This window comes from Neolamprologus brichardi, chromosome 8 (genome assembly GCF_056152115.1).
Source record: "Neolamprologus brichardi isolate AB-2024 chromosome 8, ASM5615211v1, whole genome shotgun sequence".
Lineage (NCBI taxonomy): Eukaryota > Metazoa > Chordata > Actinopteri > Cichliformes > Cichlidae > Neolamprologus > Neolamprologus brichardi.
Genome location: NC_142111.1, coordinates 22,222,792 through 22,243,555, shown reverse-complemented (window position 1 = coordinate 22,243,555; position 20,764 = coordinate 22,222,792). Strand labels below are relative to the sequence as shown.

The window sequence follows — 20,764 nt, the reverse complement described above, 5'->3', positions numbered from 1 at the left end:
CATCACCCACTGGTTTTTGGATCTGCATTTCAAAGCCTTGTCTTTAGGATTTTGCCCATTTTTATGTTGATATTTGTTGCCAGATGTGTTCATATTTACCTGTCATCATGCTGTATTTATTCACTTTATGGGTGCAAAGAACAGCTATATACTAGAATTTCACTCACCAAAACGATGTACCAGATTCTTGTGATATTTGCACTAAAATGGGCCGAAAGAAGTTCACAACATAGAGAAAGGTTCACTGGTGAAAGGTTCACTTCAGTGCCTCAGATTAGTGGGGGTGAAGCACAGAAGACAATTGTCAGCTACAGCTCCCTGTGTCAGCACACCTGTCAGTCAAAACAGCCACACCTAACTCATTATATACCAAATTCATTTATGGTGTTAGGTTCTAAACATGCTTTTTTTTTAATGAAGCGAAGTTTAGATGCTTTAATAAAGGAGTCTATGGGCATTAACTTGCTTTCAGAGAAACCTCAAGTAAACATAAGAGGGGCTGGTGCTGGCTTTATTTTTTCATTTCTCGCCACTTGAGAAGAAAGAACATAAAACATGAAAAAAAAAGTCAATTTATCATCTATACTGTGGCAAAAAATAATGTATTCAACATTTGCACGAATAAACCATATACAGTTTATAAAACAAGCACAAAAGGCAAAATAAGGAGAAAAGCATATGGGCTAAGAACTGGCAAACCTCTTGCAAACGACATGAAATGAAAACCCCACATGTGAAGACATCTGTGGTGGAGACGTTTCAATTCAAATTTATTGTGAGGGTCTTGAGTGCCATCGTGTGGCAAGTAGGAGCCAGACCTTGAACTCTACTAAGTGTTTCCGTAAAGGGCGGAAGAGGATGTTGCCCATATCCAATATGTCTGCCGGCGTCTACGTTGTGTGAACAAAAACAACTCGTGGACGATGGCAGACATCGGAATCGACGAGCTATCGCAGCTCGAATATCTGTCTTTAGTGTCGAAAGTCTGCACGGAGCTTGACAACCATCTGGGAATAAATGACAAAGATTTAGGTACGTATTTTACACCTTTAAAAATCGCCTTCTGCCAAAACTAGCTAGCTAGCTTGCTTATGCTAACTAACGGTTGTTAGCAAACTAGCATTTGTATTTACTGTCAACATATGAGTTCTTTTTGGATGTATTGTGTCGTTTACTAGATTTAAAAAAAAAAAACGTTACATACTGATCCTTCAATAAATTCGTTGTGGGTCACTTTTTAATGCTGGGATATAAACTTCAACAGTTATGAGTCTCATCTAGTTCTTCGTTAATGTGTTGTTTGTGGTTCCTTTATAGCTGAATTTGTCATCAGCCTTGCCGAAAAACAACCGGGCTTTGATGGATTCAAAGCACTTTTACTCGAAAATGGAGCCGAATTCACAGTAAGTTAGTCTCTACGAGTTGTTCATGAAGCTCATTGTTATTCAACTGAACATTAACGTTTTCTTCGCTTATTGTAGGATTCTCTCATCAGTAATCTGCTCAGGCTCATTCAGACGATGCGACCACCATCCAAAGCATCTACAAGTAAAGGTAAAGTAGTTAGGCTAACTGTAAACTGGGCAGCTAATGGTCCCAAGGACATATTTTCCTCCTTAAAAGTGACATTTCTAACCGTGTACTCCTCTTCCAGCATCCGAGTCCGTGGCTAAGCCGAAGTCAGAAAAGGAAAAGCTGAGGGAGATGTTTCCTGCACTGTGTAGACCAAATGAGCCGGCACCGAAGGTGTGTGGCTTTATCACACTGTCATGAAGCTGCAGTGTCCACATTATCTTTATTGCAAAACAAGCTTGTACACATGGGCCCTGTACAAAGAAACAATCTAAACACACACAGGGTGTCTTCTCTTGGCAATCAGGCTAAGCAGTGTCACTAAGCTGGTTATCATTTTGATAAGTGAACCCAGGATTTTCCTCTTTGTGTTTACATGAAAGGGCTGGTGTTGGCAGTACAGATAGGAGATGCAGCCTCAAAATTACAATATTTTAAGAAACTTTGCGATGATAATACAATATATACTGACAATATATTCACAAAATACCAAATGTGGTATTGATGCTTGTAGGTAGGCAACTTGGCAATTTGTAATTGTAAGTAAATAAAGGTAATTTTTCATCCTCCCATGTCTAACATATGTTGCTCTGAAGCACTCACAATCTCATCAGGTTGTTAATTTATTCAGCTAGTATCCTATGTGGGTTTAAAAAATGGGTAAATAAAAGAAAAAACAAACACTAAATAGAAACGTTGACTAATTTATGTTGACTGACTTTTGTTATACTGAACTTTGTAGGCTCTCCTGGATGAAGATGATGTTAAAGTAGCAGCTGATGCCATGAAGGAACTGGAAATGTTCATGCCCAGTGTCAGTGGGACAGAGTCCAAAGGGAGCAAGAACAGGTAAGACTCAAGTCACTGGTCACATTTCATTGTCCTGTTGGGTTTATTTAAATCTCTGATACCTGTGCTCCAACTAGCAAACTTGTGGCAGCTGTTTGAATTCAGGATATTATTGTTGTGTTTATTGTATTATGTATTTCTGGCTTTTCTCCTCTCGCAGATCAGAAAAAAACAGGCGAAGTCGCAGCAGAAGCAGAGAAAAAGACAGACACAGAGATCGAGACAGAGATCGGGAAAAGGACCGAAAGAGACGGCATCGTTCCCGATCCTATTCCAGATCCAGGTCACGCTCCAGAGACCGTGATCGGCATAGAGATAGAGATAGAGACCGTGGCAAGAGAAGAGACAAATCTTCCCGCTGGTCTGAGCGCTCACCTAGTCCGAGAAAAGACCAAGAGAGAGAGCCTGACCGCTGGAAGGACAAACACGTGGATCGCCCTCCACCTGAGGAGCCTTCTGTTGGTGATATCTACAATGGAAAGGTTACCAGCATCATGCAGTTTGGATGCTTTGTTCAGCTTGAGGGACTCAGGTTAGTATAAGGTCGCAAACATTGTATAAATATACCTTCAGTTTTAAAGGGGTCTGCCGGTTACTAAAGATGTTTTCAGTGCATACTATTTAGAGATGTCTCCTCTTTTGTCCTGTCTCTTATTTCATTGTTAAAGTTGTCCATGATCATCTTCTCAATTTCTAGGAAGCGATGGGAGGGTTTGGTCCACATTTCTGAGCTGCGCAGGGAGGGCCGTGTGGCCAACGTGGCCGATGTTGTTAGCAAAGGCCAAAGAGTCAAAGTCAAGGTGCTGTCGTTCACAGGGTCCAAGACCAGCCTCAGTATGAAGGTAAAAAAACAAAACGTAACAGTGTAGTGCTCAGATGATTTTAATAAAGTAAGTAGAGATTTTCTGTGTTAAAGTGAAGGAAGTTTTCAGATGTCTTCCTTCTGATCCTGCCTGAAGAAATAAGATTTTTATCAAATAATTTGTGGTTAATTAATTTTACATTTATTATATTATAAATTTATGTATTTATTCATTCTGGTGAGTTTCAGTCAGTGGAACTAAATCAAATTTTCCTCGAGATTTTTCAGCTGTTGTGTCTCAGCTCCGGGTACAGATAATGGAACGTTTTTATTTCCTCCTCTGTTTGCCAGGATGTAGACCAGGAGACGGGAGAAGACCTGAACCCCAACAGGAGGAGGAACGTTGGCCCCGACGGGGGGGAGGAAATTTCCATGAGGAATCCCGATCGGCCGAGCAACCTGAACCTCGGCCACGCGCCGGAGCTGGAACAGGATGACACACTGGAGCGCAAGAGGCTCACCAAAATCTCAGACCCAGAGAAGTGGGAGATCAAACAGGTGGGTTCACATTTGAAGTGGCTGAAGCTTCGTTTATGTCTGTGCGTCTATCTAATTTTAAAAGGTGTTTGTTAAAAAAATAAAATAAAATAAAAATGCTCTTGTTGTGTAAATTTCCTCAGATGATTGCTGCCAATGTTTTGTCCAAAGAAGAATTTCCTGATTTTGATGATGAGACAGGCATCCTTCCTAAAGTTGATGATGAAGAGGGTAAGAAATTGTTTTGTCTATGACTGAACTGCTTTAATAAATGAGTAATTCAGGCTAGTAAAGGCACTTAATAAAACAGTCATCAAGTATTTAAACAATTTCAGTTTTTTAGCATTAAGCATAAATATTTAATACTATCTTGTATATTTGTTCTTCTTGAATATTTAAATCGTGTATTTGCCCTTGTTCATGTGAACCATGACTAAGTGTGACCTGATTGCTAACTGGTTGGTTTCATTTCATACAGATGAAGACTTGGAAATTGAGCTGGTTGAAGAGGAACCACCGTTTCTGAGAGGCCACACGAAGCAAAGCATGGACATGAGCCCTGTCAAGATTGTCAAGGTAACAGTAGAAGTTTGAGTGAAAGGGAAAAAAGAATAAACTAGGAGTAAATTTTCAAAAAATGATCAGGCCATAAAGTTTTCCAGCACCCTGCTGTGATTTATCAATTGAATTAATTATATTATAATTCTGGCGAAATATTCTTGTTTATATTTAATAGTTAAATTTAAACATGTCGGCAGTCAAACAAACAGAACGTCCCTGGTTTGAATCCATTGGCCAATTGGAGCCTTTCTGTAAGGAATTTGCATGTTTCCTGCGTGGGTTCTCTCTAGGTTCCTCCCAGTGGAACATGCAGATTAGGTCAATTGGTAATGCTGAATTGGCTGTAGGTGTGAGTGGTTGTGTCAGCGCTGGGATAGACTGGTGAACCTTTCCAACCAGCTTAACCACAGCGTTGAGCAAGAATGGGGAAAAAAGATGGATGAGTTTATAAAGTTTTAATGTCATGAAGTAAATGAGTTTCTGTAGTATATCACCATGGACTGATTCAGGAAAAGGCACAACTTGGTGCATAAAACACCATCTCCTGCTGATAGTGATCTTATAGTCTGAGCAATACAGTATGTGGTTTAATTTGGATGTAATGATTTATATGGTATTTAATTATGATCTCTTCCTGTGCTCTTCATAGAATCCAGATGGCTCGCTGTCCCAGGCAGCCATGATGCAGAGTGCTCTGGCAAAAGAGAGACGAGAACTGAAGCAGGCGGCACGGGAAGCAGAGATGGACTCCATCCCCATGGGGCTGAACAAACACTGGGTTGACCCGCTGCCAGATGGTAAGAAGTCTTTTGGACGTCCTCATTAAATCAGTTTTAAATTAATGCTAAATAGGAGTTTGTTGAACAGCACATCTGCAATCATGACATGAGGAAGTATCTTAAATTGGGTTTTCAGATGTTATTGGACAATATTTTATCTTTGCCTTTGGATAAGCTTTAAATTAATGTAGCACTGTAGCATTTATGCTAGCCCTGCTTATTAAAAACCACAGCCCAGACACGACACTTCCTCCATGCTGGCAGACAGCACCCCTCAGGCTTGCCGGTACTGGAGATAGTTATCTGGTTTCCTGCAGCCCCCCATCTGGCCGGAATAGTCTTGTCATGGTTTAGTGTGCCTGTGTGCCCTCCTTAAGCACAAGGTGGTCTAGATGGCTTCCACTGGTGGGCATTATTCTGCCGACCCAACAGAGATGTAGCTTAATATGCGGTCAAACTTGAGTTGTAAAGCTAGATACATTTCCTCTTCTCTCTTACAGCTGATGGTCGACAGATTGCCGCTAACATGAGAGGCATTGGCATGATGCCCAATGACATCCCAGAGTGGAAGAAACATGCGTTTGGAGGGAACAAGGCATCCTATGGAAAGAAGACCCAGCTCTCTATCCTGGAGCAGAGAGAGAGCCTGCCCATCTACAAGCTGAAAGAGCAGCTCATTCAGGTTCATTACAGTTTAAACTCAGTGGGAGAAATTCCTGAGATTTAATTTCACGTTTCAAAAATTGGTTTCTAACTGAATCTATTCAAAGGTGACTGCAGGTTGTTAAACGTCCTGGGCAGACGCTTTCACCTATAAATGGCCTTTTAAAAGAATTGAAATGACTAAAATTGGACTTTGAAAGTTTAGATCGCCCAATCTGACTGTAGGGCTAATCTGATCATTTATAGTTTGAGCGTTTCAGGGTATGTTGTGTAATAAAAAAACTTATGAAATACTGAAACATCCTCAGCCTAAAAACATCCTCAAAATATCTTGATGCATTCTCAATCATCCAGGAAAATAAATCTCCAAAAGTTGATTCTGTTCATGTGGACGTAGCGTTTTCTGGGAGAAACGTTTCGTCACTCATCCAAGTGACTTCTTCAGTCTCAGCTGACTGCAGGTTTCCCCAATCTTATAAACAGTACATTTGCATAATGACCGAAACCAGCCCACTGAAGGAACAATGGGCTGGGAGGTCAGTTCCTTAATCATAATTATGCAAATTCTCATGACCATTGATCAACAACCACTGATCAATGGCCATGAGTACCATTCACAGAGAGTTGGGGAATGGCTGCAATCACAGCATTGTAAGATGGTGAAAGATGTACCCTTAGGCCCCCTCCTTGATTCAGAGATGGTCTTTCCCTTTTCACGTAAATGGCCTCCTTGACTCCTCGCTCAAACCAGCGTTCTTCCCTGTCCAGGATGTGTACATCCTCATCCTTGAAAGAGTGTCCACTGGTTTCAGTCATCATGCAAATGTACTGTTTATAAGATTGGGGAAACCTGCAGTCAGCTGAGACTGAAGAAGTCACTTGGATGAGTGACGAAACGTTTCTCCCAGAAAACGCTACGTCCAGATGAACAGAATCAACTTTTGGAGACATCTTTAAAATACAAAAATCCACAAAGCTCCAGCCCGGTGGGGTGGAAATATTGACATGTGCAAGTCTAATAACATAGCTACCCTAAAGAGGATATTTTCACGTTTTCTCTAAGATTTAGCAATGACATTTTCAAGTTGGTATGTAAAAGTTCTTAAAATGTTTTACATAAACTTGGTCCTTGATGTTAACGATTAGGTTAATTGAGCTTTTAGTAATGTTAATGACCAGATTTTTAGCTGGTGTCTTCTTTCTTCTGGTTCTGACAAAGTAAAATATAACACCCCCAACAAAAACTCTGTTATTCCCTCTAAAAAAACAAACCCAAATAAGGATGCATGCTTTTTGTTTACCAGTTACTAACTGTTGCCGTGTCCTTGTTAATCTGTTGCAGGCTGTTCACGACAACCAGATCCTGATCGTCATTGGAGAGACGGGATCTGGAAAGACCACACAGATCACCCAGTACCTGGCAGAGGCTGGTTACACAGCCAGGGGGAAGATTGGCTGTACGCAGCCGCGTCGTGTGGCTGCTATGTCAGTGGCTAAGAGAGTCTCTGAGGAGTACGGTTGTTGTCTGGGACAAGAGGTGAGTTAAATATTTCTGATCTTAAGTAAAGTGCAATTGTGTTACAGTATATAATTACTGAGCACCTTTTGCACACTGCAGCTTTGCTTAATCTCATTGGGACTTATCTTTTTGTGTTTTCCAGGTGGGCTACACCATCCGTTTCGAGGATTGCACAAGTCCTGAGACTGTGATCAAGTACATGACAGACGGTATGTTATTGAGAGAGTGTTTGATTGACTCCGAGTTGGGCCAGTACGCCATTATCATGTTAGATGAAGCTCACGAGAGGACAATCCACACCGATGTTCTTTTTGGCCTCCTCAAGAAGGTAAGCAAAGGTTTCCTACATTTAATCTCTGACTTAATGGAGAATCAGAGACAAAAGGGATTCTGAGTGTTTCTTCTTGTGTTTGTCAGACTGTACAGAAGCGCACAGACATGAAGCTTATTGTGACATCAGCTACACTGGATGCTGTGAAGTTCTCTCAGTATTTCTATGAAGCACCCATCTTCACCATCCCCGGCAGAACGTATCCGGTAGAGGTTCTTTACACCAAAGAACCTGAGACGGACTATCTGGATGCCAGCCTCATCACTGTCATGCAGATTCATCTGACTGAGCCTCCAGGTATGTTTTTTCTCTTTAACTCATGAAAAAGGGATGTTCTTTCCACCTTTGGACTCTAGTATCAGTCCATGTCATCAATCTTACTGTGACTCTTCCTTTGCAGGAGACATCCTGGTGTTTTTAACTGGACAGGAGGAGATCGACACAGCCTGTGAGATCCTTTATGAGAGAATGAAGTCTCTTGGGCCTGATGTTCCTGAGCTGATCATTCTGCCAGTTTATTCTGCCCTGCCCAGTGAGATGCAGACCAGAATCTTTGACCCAGCACCCCCAGGCAGCAGAAAGGTACCTTCAGTAAATCTTTAGAATCTATAGAAACATATAACATTTGTTTTGTTCAAAAATTACAATTTGTGTAAGTGTCTCTTTTCATTTGTCTGTAGAACTAAAAGTTTGGTTCATATAATGTGTTTCAGTGAATCAGTCAGTGTGTTCAGGATATTTTGTTGCTTCAGAGCAAATATATAACGTCCTTTGTTCTTTCTCTCAGGTTGTCATCGCCACAAACATTGCAGAGACCTCTCTGACCATCGATGGAATCTATTATGTTGTAGATCCAGGCTTTGTCAAGCAGAAAGTGTACAACTCTAAGACTGGCATTGATCAGCTGGTGGTGACGCCAATCTCACAGGTACAGCGGCTTTGTGATGTACTTGATGTCGTAGCAAAGGCGCTCTTAGAGCCTCGCTGAAGGCATTAGTGTTTCAAAATGATTTAGTGTGAGATTAAACTCTTTATTGTGTTTGCTCCAGGCTCAGGCTAAGCAGAGGGCAGGTCGCGCCGGCAGAACAGGCCCTGGAAAGTGTTACAGGCTGTACACTGAGAGAGCCTACAGAGATGAGATGCTGACAACCAATGTACCTGAAATCCAGAGAACCAACTTGGCCAGCACTGTGCTGTCGCTGAAGGTAGGAGCTGTTGTCCTTCAGTTCTTATCATGCATAGGATGACATCCTGCATGAAAAAAACAAACAACTAACAGACAGGAGAAGTAAACTAGACCTCTGCTTTAACATTTCAGATCACTAACGTTCATATTAATATTGACTCCTCCAGGCAATGGGCATCAATGATCTGCTGTCTTTTGACTTCATGGACGCTCCTCCTATGGAGACTCTGATCACAGCCATGGAGCAGCTCTACACCTTAGGAGCTCTGGACGATGAAGGCTTACTCACACGATTGGGTCGAAGGGTAAGGATCTTTTTACCCAACGGTTTCTTTCTGCTGCAAAGAAGAGCAGATAAATCGACATGTAATCAGATTTATGTAGCTGTATTTTCTTTAACTTCTTGTCTTTCTGTTATTCTGATAAGACTTTTAATCTCCCGTGCGTTTGTGTCTGCTAGATGGCTGAGTTCCCTCTGGAGCCCATGTTGTGTAAGATGCTGATCATGTCCGTCCACCTGGGCTGCAGCGAAGAGATGCTCACAATCGTGTCGATGCTGTCTGTGCAGAATGTCTTTTACAGGCCTAAGGTATGCTTTGAACACCGTCCAATCATTTCTACACATCTCATTCCTTATCTGTGTAAGCAGTCATGCAATGTGTTGTGGTAGCGCTTCCTTTGAATCAATGGAGCATTGAATCCACTAAGGTTTAACTGCATTAAGTCGAGATCAAGGCCACTTTATACAGATTAGGGGATGTCCAGTGGAAATGAACACTTCTGGGAAATCTTTAGCAACCTCTGGACTTATTTACTTCAGATGTTTTTAAGAAACATTTAAACTTGAAAAAGAAAAGTTTCATAAAAACTTTACAAATGTTGAAAGTGGCTATGAGAGCTGCAGCTGAGTGTTTGCAATGCTTTTAACATTTTTATAGTAAAAGATTATGAAATGTATTCTGAATTCAATGACCCCCCCATTTTTTGTGTTAAAGGACAAGCAGGCCTTGGCTGACCAGAAGAAGGCAAAGTTCCACCAGCCTGAGGGCGATCACCTCACCCTGCTAGCTGTCTACAACTCCTGGAAGAACAACAAGTTCTCCAACCCCTGGTGCTACGAGAACTTCATCCAGGCTCGCTCCCTGCGCAGAGCCCAGGATATCCGCAAACAGATGCTGGGGATCATGGACAGGTACATCAGAGCTAGAGAATGTTAAATACTAAAAATCACTTTAAATGTTAACAGTAGCACAAGAAATTATATTGCTTAGAAAGATTTAACGTGTTCTTTTCTCTCTAGACATAAACTGGATGTAGTATCTTGTGGTAAAGCTACTGTGCGAGTCCAGAAAGCCATCTGCAGTGGTTTCTTCAGGAATGCGGCCAAAAAGGATCCTCAGGAGGGCTACAGAACCCTGATAGACCAGCAAGTTGTTTACATCCACCCCTCCAGTGCTCTGTTCAACCGGCAGCCCGAGTGGTATGTCAGCATTTCAGTTTTACTGTGCCACAGCGAAAGAGGAAGTAAATCTTTCTTGCAAGTCGAGCACTGTCTGATTTCTCAAACTCTTTGTCGATAGGGTCGTGTACCACGAGCTGGTGCTGACTACAAAGGAGTACATGCGTGAGGTGACCACCATCGACCCTCGCTGGCTGGTGGAGTTCGCACCTGCCTTCTTTAAAGTGTCCGACCCCACCCGCCTCAGCAAGCAGAAGAAACAGCAGCGCCTCGAGCCCCTGTACAACCGTTACGAAGAGCCCAACGCTTGGAGAATCTCACGCGCCTTCAGACGCCGATAATGTGTGTGACATCACAAACGCGCAACTCGGGTACTTGGACAGTAGTGACAAAGTCGGACGTGTGGTCTCGTACCAGCACTGGGAAAACCCTGCAGGGTCACAGTTTGATTTGACGCTGCAGTCATTCCTCCTTTCAGTTTTGTAAACAGTGTACATTTTCCACCAAAACTTACTGATCACATTTCTGTATTCGTCTTGACTCTTGACTTTTTGTTGTTTTGTTTTTTAAAAAAATTGAGATGTGATGGGAATCTTGGTGTCAGTTGTTTTAGAAACACCAGAGGTATTTCCTTTGTTTAAGACTAGCAGGAAAAATTGGCGATTTTAATGTTCTGTTTGCAGATTTTGCAAAACAATGTTATATTTATTTCTATTCTCTAAATTGTAACAGTAACATTGTACTGCAATGTTAAGTCTTAAGTAATGACCTAAAGGAAATCGTAATGGGACTTTTATATTTTAACTGATCGACTGATGTCAGAGTAAAAGGATGGAAAAACATTTGATGTATTTTGTACAGGAATTGAGGCTTTCACTTGTCGGTGTATCAAAGAATTACAGTGAAACTGAAAATGTGTTCTCATTAAATACTGAATTTTCCTAAGCCTGTTAAGATTTTGTTGTCATCCATCCATTTTTATCCAGCTATCTGAAGTTGAGTCAGAGCTTTTTTCCCTTCCTCCTGAGGGATGCTGAATGCCAGACAGATTTCTGGGTTAGGTGTGCCAGAAAAACATCCAATGGGAGTCATCCAGGAGAGGTCCTCATCAGATGCCCAAACCTCCTTAGCTGATTTGTTTTGGATGGGAAGGTGGGGTGGCTGCTCTGAGCTTCCTCTGCATGTCCAAGTTACTCTTCCTGATCAATTGGTAAATTAAAAGCTTCAACTTCTAGCTCAGCTTTCTCTTCACAACCATCAGTAACACCGCTGACTCGTAAGCTCTTCTTACGAAGGTAGAGAATGGTACACTGGAAATTTCCCTGAGAGGGGGAATTGTGGTATTGTAGCTAGGCACAAAGAGGAGAATAAAAATGAGCCAAAGAAGTTAATGGAAGAAAAACAATTACAGAAATTTGAATGAGAATGTTTAAAAATGCACGAAAAATATCAATTTGATGACTTTGATGTTGTTAAGGGTGGATATTCTAGGGATTAAGAATCAGTGGTGGTAACAAGCTAACAGGACACCTAAGAAAATATATGAAAAGTCTTATATGAATATGGAAACTCAAGATTTAAAACTTTAGGATGTTTACAAAGAGACACACTAAATGTAACCAGAGGTTTTCGTTACCAGAATTATTCCACAGGCCACTTACAATGTATTTTTAATAATGGGATTATCAATAATAATAATAATAATAATAATACATTTTATTTGAGGGCGCCTTTCAGAAACCCAAGGTCACCTTACAAAAAACACAATTAATAAAAGGAACAATAGTCATAAAATACATAAAATAAGTTAAAATTACAAAACAGAGCGTGACAACAGATAAAAATCAGCATTAAAGCGAATAAGCCAGTCTAAACAGGTGTGTTTTGAGCTGTGTCTTAAATACGGAAAGACATATAGTACTATACATACATATAAATATATATATTTATATGTATGTATAGTACTGGGATATTAATGTTAAATTAAATTATTGTTAAAAATAAAACGTGAAGGCTAGGTGAGTATAAGCGCATAAGCCAAAAAATATATTTTTTTAAAACCCCCTCGTTTAATGCATATTAACCTTGAGCTATGTAGAGTTGCCCAACAGGGGGCAGCAGTGCTGAAATATTTAGCTTCAATCACGAGAAGCGAAATGACGTTTGACGTGTAACAACTTGCACGTTTGTCTTTGGTGTGCACAGAGCGGGAGAATCTTGATGACAACGTTACTTGTAAAGACATAATTAGTTAACTTGACATTGCTTAATTGTAAAGATGCGTGATGAAGTTCGTCCTAGGAGTTTAAAGTTAGGATGAACTGTGAGCATAGGTCGCTGTGTTAGAGCAGAATCTGTGATCAGTCTTACCGAGAACCCCAACATTTGAAGACTTTTCTGACAGAAAATTGAGCCGTCTTTATAGTAAGTACAGCTTAAATTATTATTTTTTATCCATTTGCTGCTGTTGTTTTATTACTTTTTTAAAAATGTTTTTTTTTAAAGGTTTTTTTTAGTATATCTTTATTGGTTACTTATACTTAAATATAATGGCCTTGGCATAAGAAAAGTCTCATTGGGTGTGTTGTCGACCTTTTGTTTTGATTGTCCTAAAAAAAAGCTTCCATATTTTAGTGAGTCAGGAGTGTGAATAAAAGAAACTGCAAAAAAATTAAATTGAAGTTGGACTGCAGGATAAATTTTTACTCTATGCTTTCAAACTGCAGATGATGAAACGGATGAAGGTGGTTAAATGGTACTCACCATTCCTGAGGGTCAGACTAATGGTCAGCAGGCGTCATTCACAGTTTTCAAGGTATACTGTCTGATATTGTCCATGTGAACACTATGTACTTCTTACTTACTGACATTTTCCAGTTCTGTTATGTGTTATTTCCTACATATGGAAACTTTAAGGGTCTCTTCATATGAAATCTACCAAATCTAAAAGAATTCCCTCTTGACTCCCTCAGAATGAAATTATTTACAATTATCGTACAATAACTTTACCATATTTAACCATATTTAATGATACCATGCAAAATTCATACTCTGAATATTTAGGAGTTGTGGTACTTTCTAGTTTTGCCTTATTTGCTTTTTCCAGCATTTTCACATAACTTCATAAGTACAGGAGATAGTCACACAGACGTTTCACACATCTGCCAGTGTTGCAAGTCAAAGATTTTCTATAACCAGCTTTGAACATCAGTCTATCATAACTGAAATAGCAGAACTGCAGGAATTCCTTCCATGGCCACACTCATATAGAACATAAAGCATATGACAGCTCTCCTTCTTGACTTACTTCAGTTAGTAACACAACTCTCTGAAGGTTTACCCAAAATGCACTTAGAAGGTTTTCTGCACTGAGTTACAAAAAAAGAAAAACATCCAGGGTAGCTTGTTTTTCTCACTCTGCACTGATGCTCAAAATTGCTTATAGAAAAATTGTGCTGTGAGTTTGGCTTTAGATTGTGACACAGACTGATTTGATTTCAATTTCTAACAGAAGGTGTGTTTTTTCAGCCCCTGTGGATATCTGCCATATTTATAGTCTCGAGAGCTCACAAATGCTAGAAAAATAGCGCAAATTTAAGTGGCAAACCTCGATTGAGGATCAGTTTTAAGTACCTTCCATGTGTTCCTCTCGACTAAGCAAGGTGAGAAATGTAACTGGTAGGAATCAACAAAAACCAGCTGGATTTTTTAAATCTTCAAAATGCCCACATATGAACATTTCCAAAATTTGTAACCTTTGCAGTGTCTTCCTCTTGCAATAATTCTCAAGCACCCTTGAAAGAAACTTACTTCCAGCCGGAAACTTAATTAAAATGCAACACCACCAATCTCTTGTTTGAGATTTGAAATTTAAAGAAATCAAACTCTAATTTCTCTTCTACGCCAGGCCTATCCCATTGTGACCTCAGAGCTGGAGATGATTATCAGGGCTTCCTCTGACTTTCCACTGGCACACAGAGGCGTAATGCACTCTTGTCTTCGGTAGCCCGAGGGTTCTCTGAGGTTTTACAAGTTCCTTCCAGCCCTGCTCACTACCTCTGACTCATACTTTAATACACAGTGATCTTGTTGGGTAGTTCATTATCTTGGCAATTCATCTTAATTAAACAAAATGAAGACTGTTCTATGGATCTAGCTGGAAATTTACACATGTTCAGACTCACTGGAAGATCAGTGCCAACACAGTGTCGCAATGCCTGGTGAGAAAAATGGAAAGTGGAACGACTGTATAGCATGCATCTTTAGTGACTTTAAAGCAACAAGAATTGGTTGCGCAAGTTTGAATTTATTTTGGATTTTCTCTAAGCAACACAGGGTCAAAAGTATACATATCCCCCTACTAATATCTGGTGAAATGTCAAGTTGCACCGTGACCAGATACTTTTGTTCACTATCAACAAGCTTTTGGCATAATTTTGTCGATATTTAATGACTTTTCTTAACACAGTTTATTTAAACTGGTTAGTCTGAACCTGGCTTTTAAGTGCAGTCGACAAATTTTCAGTAGGGCTGAGGTCGGGGCTTTTGAAAGGCCATTCCAGAAGCTTAATGTTAGCCTGATTTGTCTGTTCCCAAACTAGTTTTGATGTATATTTGGGGTCATTGTCCTGTTAGAACACCCAGTTTTCAACTATCGAGCGATTTGTGGTTAAGTTGAAGAATTTGGAGGTAGTCCTCCTCCTTCATTATTTCATCCACTTTGTGCAATGTAACAGTACCAATGGCACCAGAACAGCCTCAGAGCATGATGCTGCCACTATCATGCTTGACGGTGCTCTTAGGTTTGAAAGCCTCACATACCTCATGTCATTGTGGCAAAATAGTCTTTGCCTCAACTGACCATAAAATTTTACTCCAAAACACATTTGTCTTGTCCATGTAGGCAGCTGAAAATTTCAGCTGAGCTTAAAGGTGCTAATTTTGAAAAAGTGGCTTCTTTCTTTGTCCATGGTGATGTAAAACTCGCTTCACTGGACAGTGACACTGGTGTTCTGCAGTTTCCAGTTCATGGCAGGTCTGGGTTAAAGGAGCTTGCAAAGAAAAGCGTCTGGACTTCTTTAAGTTACTTGAAGACGTTTCACCTCTCATCCGAGAAGCTTCTTCAGTTCTAAGGTCAAATGGTGGAGAGTCCCAGATATAAACCTAGTGGGACCTAGTGGGACCATCTGGGCCATCTGACCTCAGGAATTCGCATGATAAGGTGGGGCCAGGTTTCACAATGAACTCACCCGAAACTCTGGCTGATTGGGACCCACACCCAGTTCCACACCTTGGCTCAGGTGATTAGAGGATCATCAGGGGGTCCTTTTGTCCCTCTCCCACTAGGTTTATATCTGGGACTCTCCACCATTTGACCTTAGAACTGAAGAAGCTTCTCGGATGAGAGGTGAAACGTCTTCAAGCAACTTAAAGAAGTCCAGACGCTTTTCTTTGCAAGCTCCTTTGACTACAATGACCTGGATGACTGAGAACCTTCACAGACGCAGGCTTGGGTTGATTCCTGGGTTGTTTCTGAACATCCCAAGTAATTTCCTCTCGTCTCTGAGGGTGATAGTTTGCCAAGGTTAGAAGAATACCTAAAGATCTTCTCTGAGTTCCTTGGTCTTTCCTATTGTTCGGAGTATTGGTCAATCCAATGAGTGCTGTCAGTTTATGCTAGCAAAGAAAAACTACCAGTTGCAGCCAATCAAGATCACTTAAGACAACTTAATGGCCTTGTCAAATTAAAAGACATTATAATCCCTTCAGCGCCACTTATCAAAAGATTTCAGTGAGTGTATGTATATAATTCATCTTCCATGTATGATTTTGATCTGGTGAGGACTAGAGTAAACCCAAAATAAATTAAAACTTAGGAACCCAGTTCTTGTTGGGTCTGTGTAATCTATACGGTTATTCCACACTGAAAACAATTGAAAGAAATTACTACCATTCAGTGCCTTGATGAGTGGATGTAAACTTCTGACCACAACTGTATATGATCTTACTTGGAACTTTTTCTCTCTAGGGCTATTTATCCACTTCAAAGTAGTTGCTTTTTTTTGTTAGGCTTAGCATCTATTAGCAACCCTAATTTCACGTTGGTTAATTTATTAGTTTTGTGTGTTGCAGAGACATGGACCCAGACACGACTCAGTTTGCTAGACAAAATCCACAACCCTATCAGTACTTTTTAGAAGTAATTTACTTAAAGTTAAATCAAGCTATTTGATTCAATCAATCAATCTTGGTGGGGGTGATGATATCTCCCCCCTGACCTGTCATCCTGGCTCCCCCTCGCCATACCATGTTGGAACAGTGAGCTACTCGTTGTTTCGCCAAACCTTACTTATTTTATGGATACAGATGCCCCCAGGTAGGATTTGGTGCCTAACACCTGTAATCGACTTCTTTTGTTCTCTGCAGTGGTTTTCAAATGTCCTGCCTGAGGCACATTAAAGGGCAAGCCAGAATTTCAAGGCACACAATGGAGGTAGCAATCGTTATTGCTACCTCCAGTTAAAAGTTCTTTGGGTTTTAAAGTGTGTCTGTAGAGACTTTGCATCATTTTAGTGCTAGTTAACTCCAAATGATGCATTTAGCCAGAAGGCTGTTGACAGTTTACAACTGAACTTGTAACAGGTAGCTTTTGCAGTTTGTTTTTTCCCCCTCATCTTTGTGGTTTTGTGTTGCTGTCTCCAAACGAAAAAGTTTCACCACCTCACAAATGTTATCCTCCCCACTATGAACCAGAATATTTCAGTTATGCTAAAATATCATCTTTTAAAGCTCAAAGGTATGCGGCCATACCTTGGTTGGTACCATAACCAGTTTTACCAGCAGATGGTATTAATAGACTTCTCTGCATTGAATCATATCTGTTATTAACCTCTGTCTCTCTTCCACAGCATGTCTTTTATCCTGTCTTCCTTCTCTCACCCCAACCGGTCGCAGCAGATGGCCCCGCCCCTCCCTGAGCCTGGTTCTGCCGGAGGTTTCTTCCTGTTAAAAGGGAGTTTTTCCTTCCCACTGTCGCCAAAGTGCTTGCTCATAGGGGGTCATATGATTGTTGGGTTTTTCTCTGTATCTATGAAGCGCCTTGAGGCAACTTTTGTTGTGATTTGGCGCTATATAAATAAAATTGAATTGAATGGTCGGGCGACTGTGGCTCAGGGGGTTGGGAAGCGTATCTGTAACCGGAAGGTTGCCGGTTCGATTCCCGGGCTCTCTGTCCTGGTCGTTGTGTCCTTGGGCAACAACCGTAGCTTGCCTCCACCAGTGTGTGAATGCGAGAGTGAATGAATAGTGGCATTGTAAAGTGCTTTGGGTGCCTTGAAAAGCACTATATAAATCCAATCTATTATTATTATTATTATTATTATGGTGCAGCTCCACCCTTCCAGCTATCCCTTAAACTGCCCTGAATGACTAATAGTACCTGGCTACAACGGGTCAGTCTAATTTGAATTAAGAAACACTTGATTAAAATTCTCATCACTATTCAGTAACATTTCTTTCAGCTGTGTTAAAGAATTCTCAGGACTTCAGTTTGAATATTATTATGAGTATTTATTAAGCAATCTCTTCAACCACAGTCAGGTTTATGGATTGAATAAGCCTCGAATGTGAGAGGAATACAGCTCTTAAAAATAAAACAAAACCAAAAAAAAAATCCCTAATGCGATTAATTTAAAATAAAAACACCATATCCTTATATACAAGAGGATGGGGTGGGCATGTGCAAGAGGTGCATGGGGTTTTGTGGGGCATGTATGATGGTGGGTTGGTACAATGGGAACATCTCTGAAGGTGGGGTAGAAAGGAGGGCGTGTTGGGGCTGGCTTTAGTACATGTAGCCTTTGGAGTAGGGCTGAGGGCCCATGTTTTGAGGGGCTTGTTCCGGGGTGTAAGGCACCCCCTCGTCCAGGTGCGACAGAGGCACTGTGTCCTCCTCGTTGACGTAGCGCTCGAACTCAGCCTTCAGGCTGGGTCGCTGATTGTCGGGGAAGGCCAGGGAGATTAGAGCCTCGGGCTCACAAACGAACTTGTAAACGTAGCGCTCCCCAGCCACCTAGAGAGAGAGAGGAGGATTATTTAAAATGAAATACGAATGCATTTGTAAACTAATATTTCACAGTTTCTGTAGCCTCTGAGGGCTGCAGAGACTAAGCACCCAGTATAAGAGAAAATTGGGAGATGTATATAAATATAAAAGTGCTGGAAATGTGTTATGTCCACTTTGACCAAGAACACCAAACTGTTTCCTTTTCTTTAGCTATCCAGCAAGACGAGTGCACAAGTATATTCCTATTCCAACTTTTTGTCTTAAGTTGTCACCGACAAATGCACAAGATGCCTTTTTGGAATATTGGGTGTGAGTTTATGTTCCTGTTTTTATGGAGCATCCAGTGTGGTGATATTTAGACTAAGGGCAAATCTCAAAACCAGCACCTCTCCAGCCTTTTACTGAGTGAAAACAAAGCAAATCGGTGTATTTAGTGTACTTGGACATGAATCCAGGGGTTCCTTTGCAAACATTCATACGTGACAAGTTGCAAGAGGTCTATTTTTTAATAACTTGCCAGTGCACTGACATTAAGGGCACTTTTGTGCATCTTTGACTGCCCTCTGACAACTGGAGGCGCTGTGCTGAAAACCTATGTGGGATTACTTTGGTTCCCAGTAGATTTAGTGCTGGCTGCATTTTGTACCTTTTGCATGATTCCCTTCTCGTAGTAGTAGCGCAGAGAACGGCTGAGCTTGTCATAGTTCATGGCTGGACGGTTCTTCTGCATTCCCCACAGCCTGGCAACCTGAGAAAGAAGAAATAAATCAGTTAAAAACGTGTTTGCATGCTTTTAAATAGTGTAAAACACAACCTTCCTCAAATTACATTTCGAGAAGATCGAGTCTTTTTGCCCTAATAGTTGGACACAGGTAGTTAATTTCACAGGTTGCCCACTAGAGGGCCTCAGTAGCAAGCCAAACTTCCTTCTGCTATTAAATTCAACAGTGTCGACATGCCAAGATCAGGGCGAGTCCTCACATGTGGATTCACTTCCTTTTTATGTAACCATTACCACTTGAATGCAACCAGAGTCCCACAGTGTTTGCAGTGAAACAGGAGTCAGGGCGGGTTGTCGGGGGCAGGCCATAAAATACAGCCCAAAATTTGAACCCTGGGCTGATAAAGCAGCTCTGCCTCTTATAGAAAATGAATGCCTCACATTAAGCCCCACCCCCCACAAACAAGGGGATATAAATCAAGGACTTGTGCAACAGTGGATAAATTTTCTGTTGACAAACACCTTGGATGTAGGAAGAAACCGTAAAGCTTGGGATGGGGATGGGGGGGCATTGATATTCATGACTCAGGAAGACAGGTTGTATCCCACAGTGGCCCAGCAGCCCCGTTTGATCTCTGAGTGCGCTCTCAGCTCTAATTGCGCTTGTAAAACTCTTACCCCATTCATTTTTAATGTACAGTAAAAAGATAATGGAAAACACAATATAGGCCTGTGTGTATTAGGGCCCACCTAAATGGAGGCGCTCTGATATCCAATCAAACTGCAGACTTAAACATTGCAAAAATGTCTGGACTTAAGAAATGTGAGGAGGTGAGAGAGAACAGGGGTGTTGGATGTTTCTGTGATAGTGCTTGTCCTTCATTTATCAATCCAGTGCGTGTTGAATAATGTATGGGGGCCTAATGGAAGATGGATCAGAAAATAGGCCTATGAGGAAAGTGGCCAAATCCCCCTTCTCATTGCTGTAATCTAGGTAGCACCTTCAAACCCTCACTAAATTTATTTAAAGAGTATCCTTATCATATTAATGTCACAATCACTATCAGTGCTATCAGTGGACAAGGCCACACAGTAATGTGTTAAAAATAATGCATTTTATATCACAGTAGTCTTTTTTTCAAACATTTAAAGTGATATTGTTACTGCAGACAAAGCTCCAGTTAAACTAGAACTTTTTTTTAAAGTTACCCAACAAAGTGAGATGTGAGATCACATATGTCTGACACTCACTGGATATTAAAGTCTCTAGTACAAAGACTCTGCAGGTTATAGACCACTAAATCCACAGCAAGTCAATGGACATCTTGTTTCTGGCTTCCTTTGCTTTAAACCAAAGATGATTTCTAGTAGTGAGAATGCTTCTGAACCGGACTCCTGTTGTGTGCTGCATGCTGCTGACTTGATTTACCCAACATTTTACAAAGTTTACTCTCTGGCTACAAGTCTGAATTTACTTGCTAAGGAACTTAGCAAACTGAAACATAAAGATGTCTCTCTTAAGAGCTGGACAGCCTCTGCATCTGTGTATGGCCATTTTCAAAGATGCATTAAATCTAGTTTATTTATGTAGTGCTGTGCAACATCTTCTGCCTCAGGGTGCTTTAAGGTAAAGACCCTGCAACATTTGAGAGAGAATCCCAGGAATCAGACAACCCCCTCTGAACAAGCACTAGGTGACTGTGGGAAGGAAGAACTCCTG

General features: G+C 40.9%; 2 protein-coding genes across 3 annotated transcripts in view; one reads left to right on the top strand and one right to left on the bottom strand.

Annotated features, from left to right (window-relative positions):
- Positions 1 to 819: 819 nt before the first annotated feature.
- Positions 820 to 10,824, top strand: dhx8 (DEAH (Asp-Glu-Ala-His) box polypeptide 8). The gene is made up of 23 exons (XM_006793159.3): positions 820 to 1,032; positions 1,318 to 1,403; positions 1,482 to 1,554; positions 1,655 to 1,746; positions 2,315 to 2,421; positions 2,582 to 2,953; positions 3,119 to 3,263; positions 3,575 to 3,781; positions 3,904 to 3,991; positions 4,239 to 4,336; positions 4,971 to 5,118; positions 5,601 to 5,782; positions 7,106 to 7,300; positions 7,425 to 7,610; positions 7,700 to 7,910; positions 8,014 to 8,195; positions 8,401 to 8,541; positions 8,663 to 8,818; positions 8,967 to 9,104; positions 9,260 to 9,388; positions 9,795 to 9,991; positions 10,100 to 10,279; positions 10,380 to 10,824. The coding sequence occupies exons 1-23, from the start codon at positions 924 to 926 to the stop codon at positions 10,597 to 10,599; spliced, it is 3,642 nt and encodes a 1,213-aa protein (XP_006793222.2). The 5' UTR covers positions 820 to 923; the 3' UTR covers positions 10,600 to 10,824.
- Positions 10,825 to 17,857: 7,033 nt separating this feature from the next.
- etv4 (ETS variant transcription factor 4) overlaps positions 17,858 to 20,764 on the bottom strand; it is a 42,264-nt gene continuing 39,357 nt past the window's right edge. For both annotated transcript variants that reach the window (XM_087844864.1, XM_087844863.1), the window contains 2 exons: positions 18,970 to 19,071; positions 17,858 to 18,329 (listed from right to left, as the gene is read on the bottom strand). In XM_087844864.1, coding sequence (XP_087700990.1) covers positions 18,102 to 18,329; positions 18,970 to 19,071 — 330 coding nt within the window. In that variant the 3' untranslated portion in view covers positions 17,858 to 18,101. The remainder of the gene's footprint in view (positions 18,330 to 18,969; positions 19,072 to 20,764) is intronic.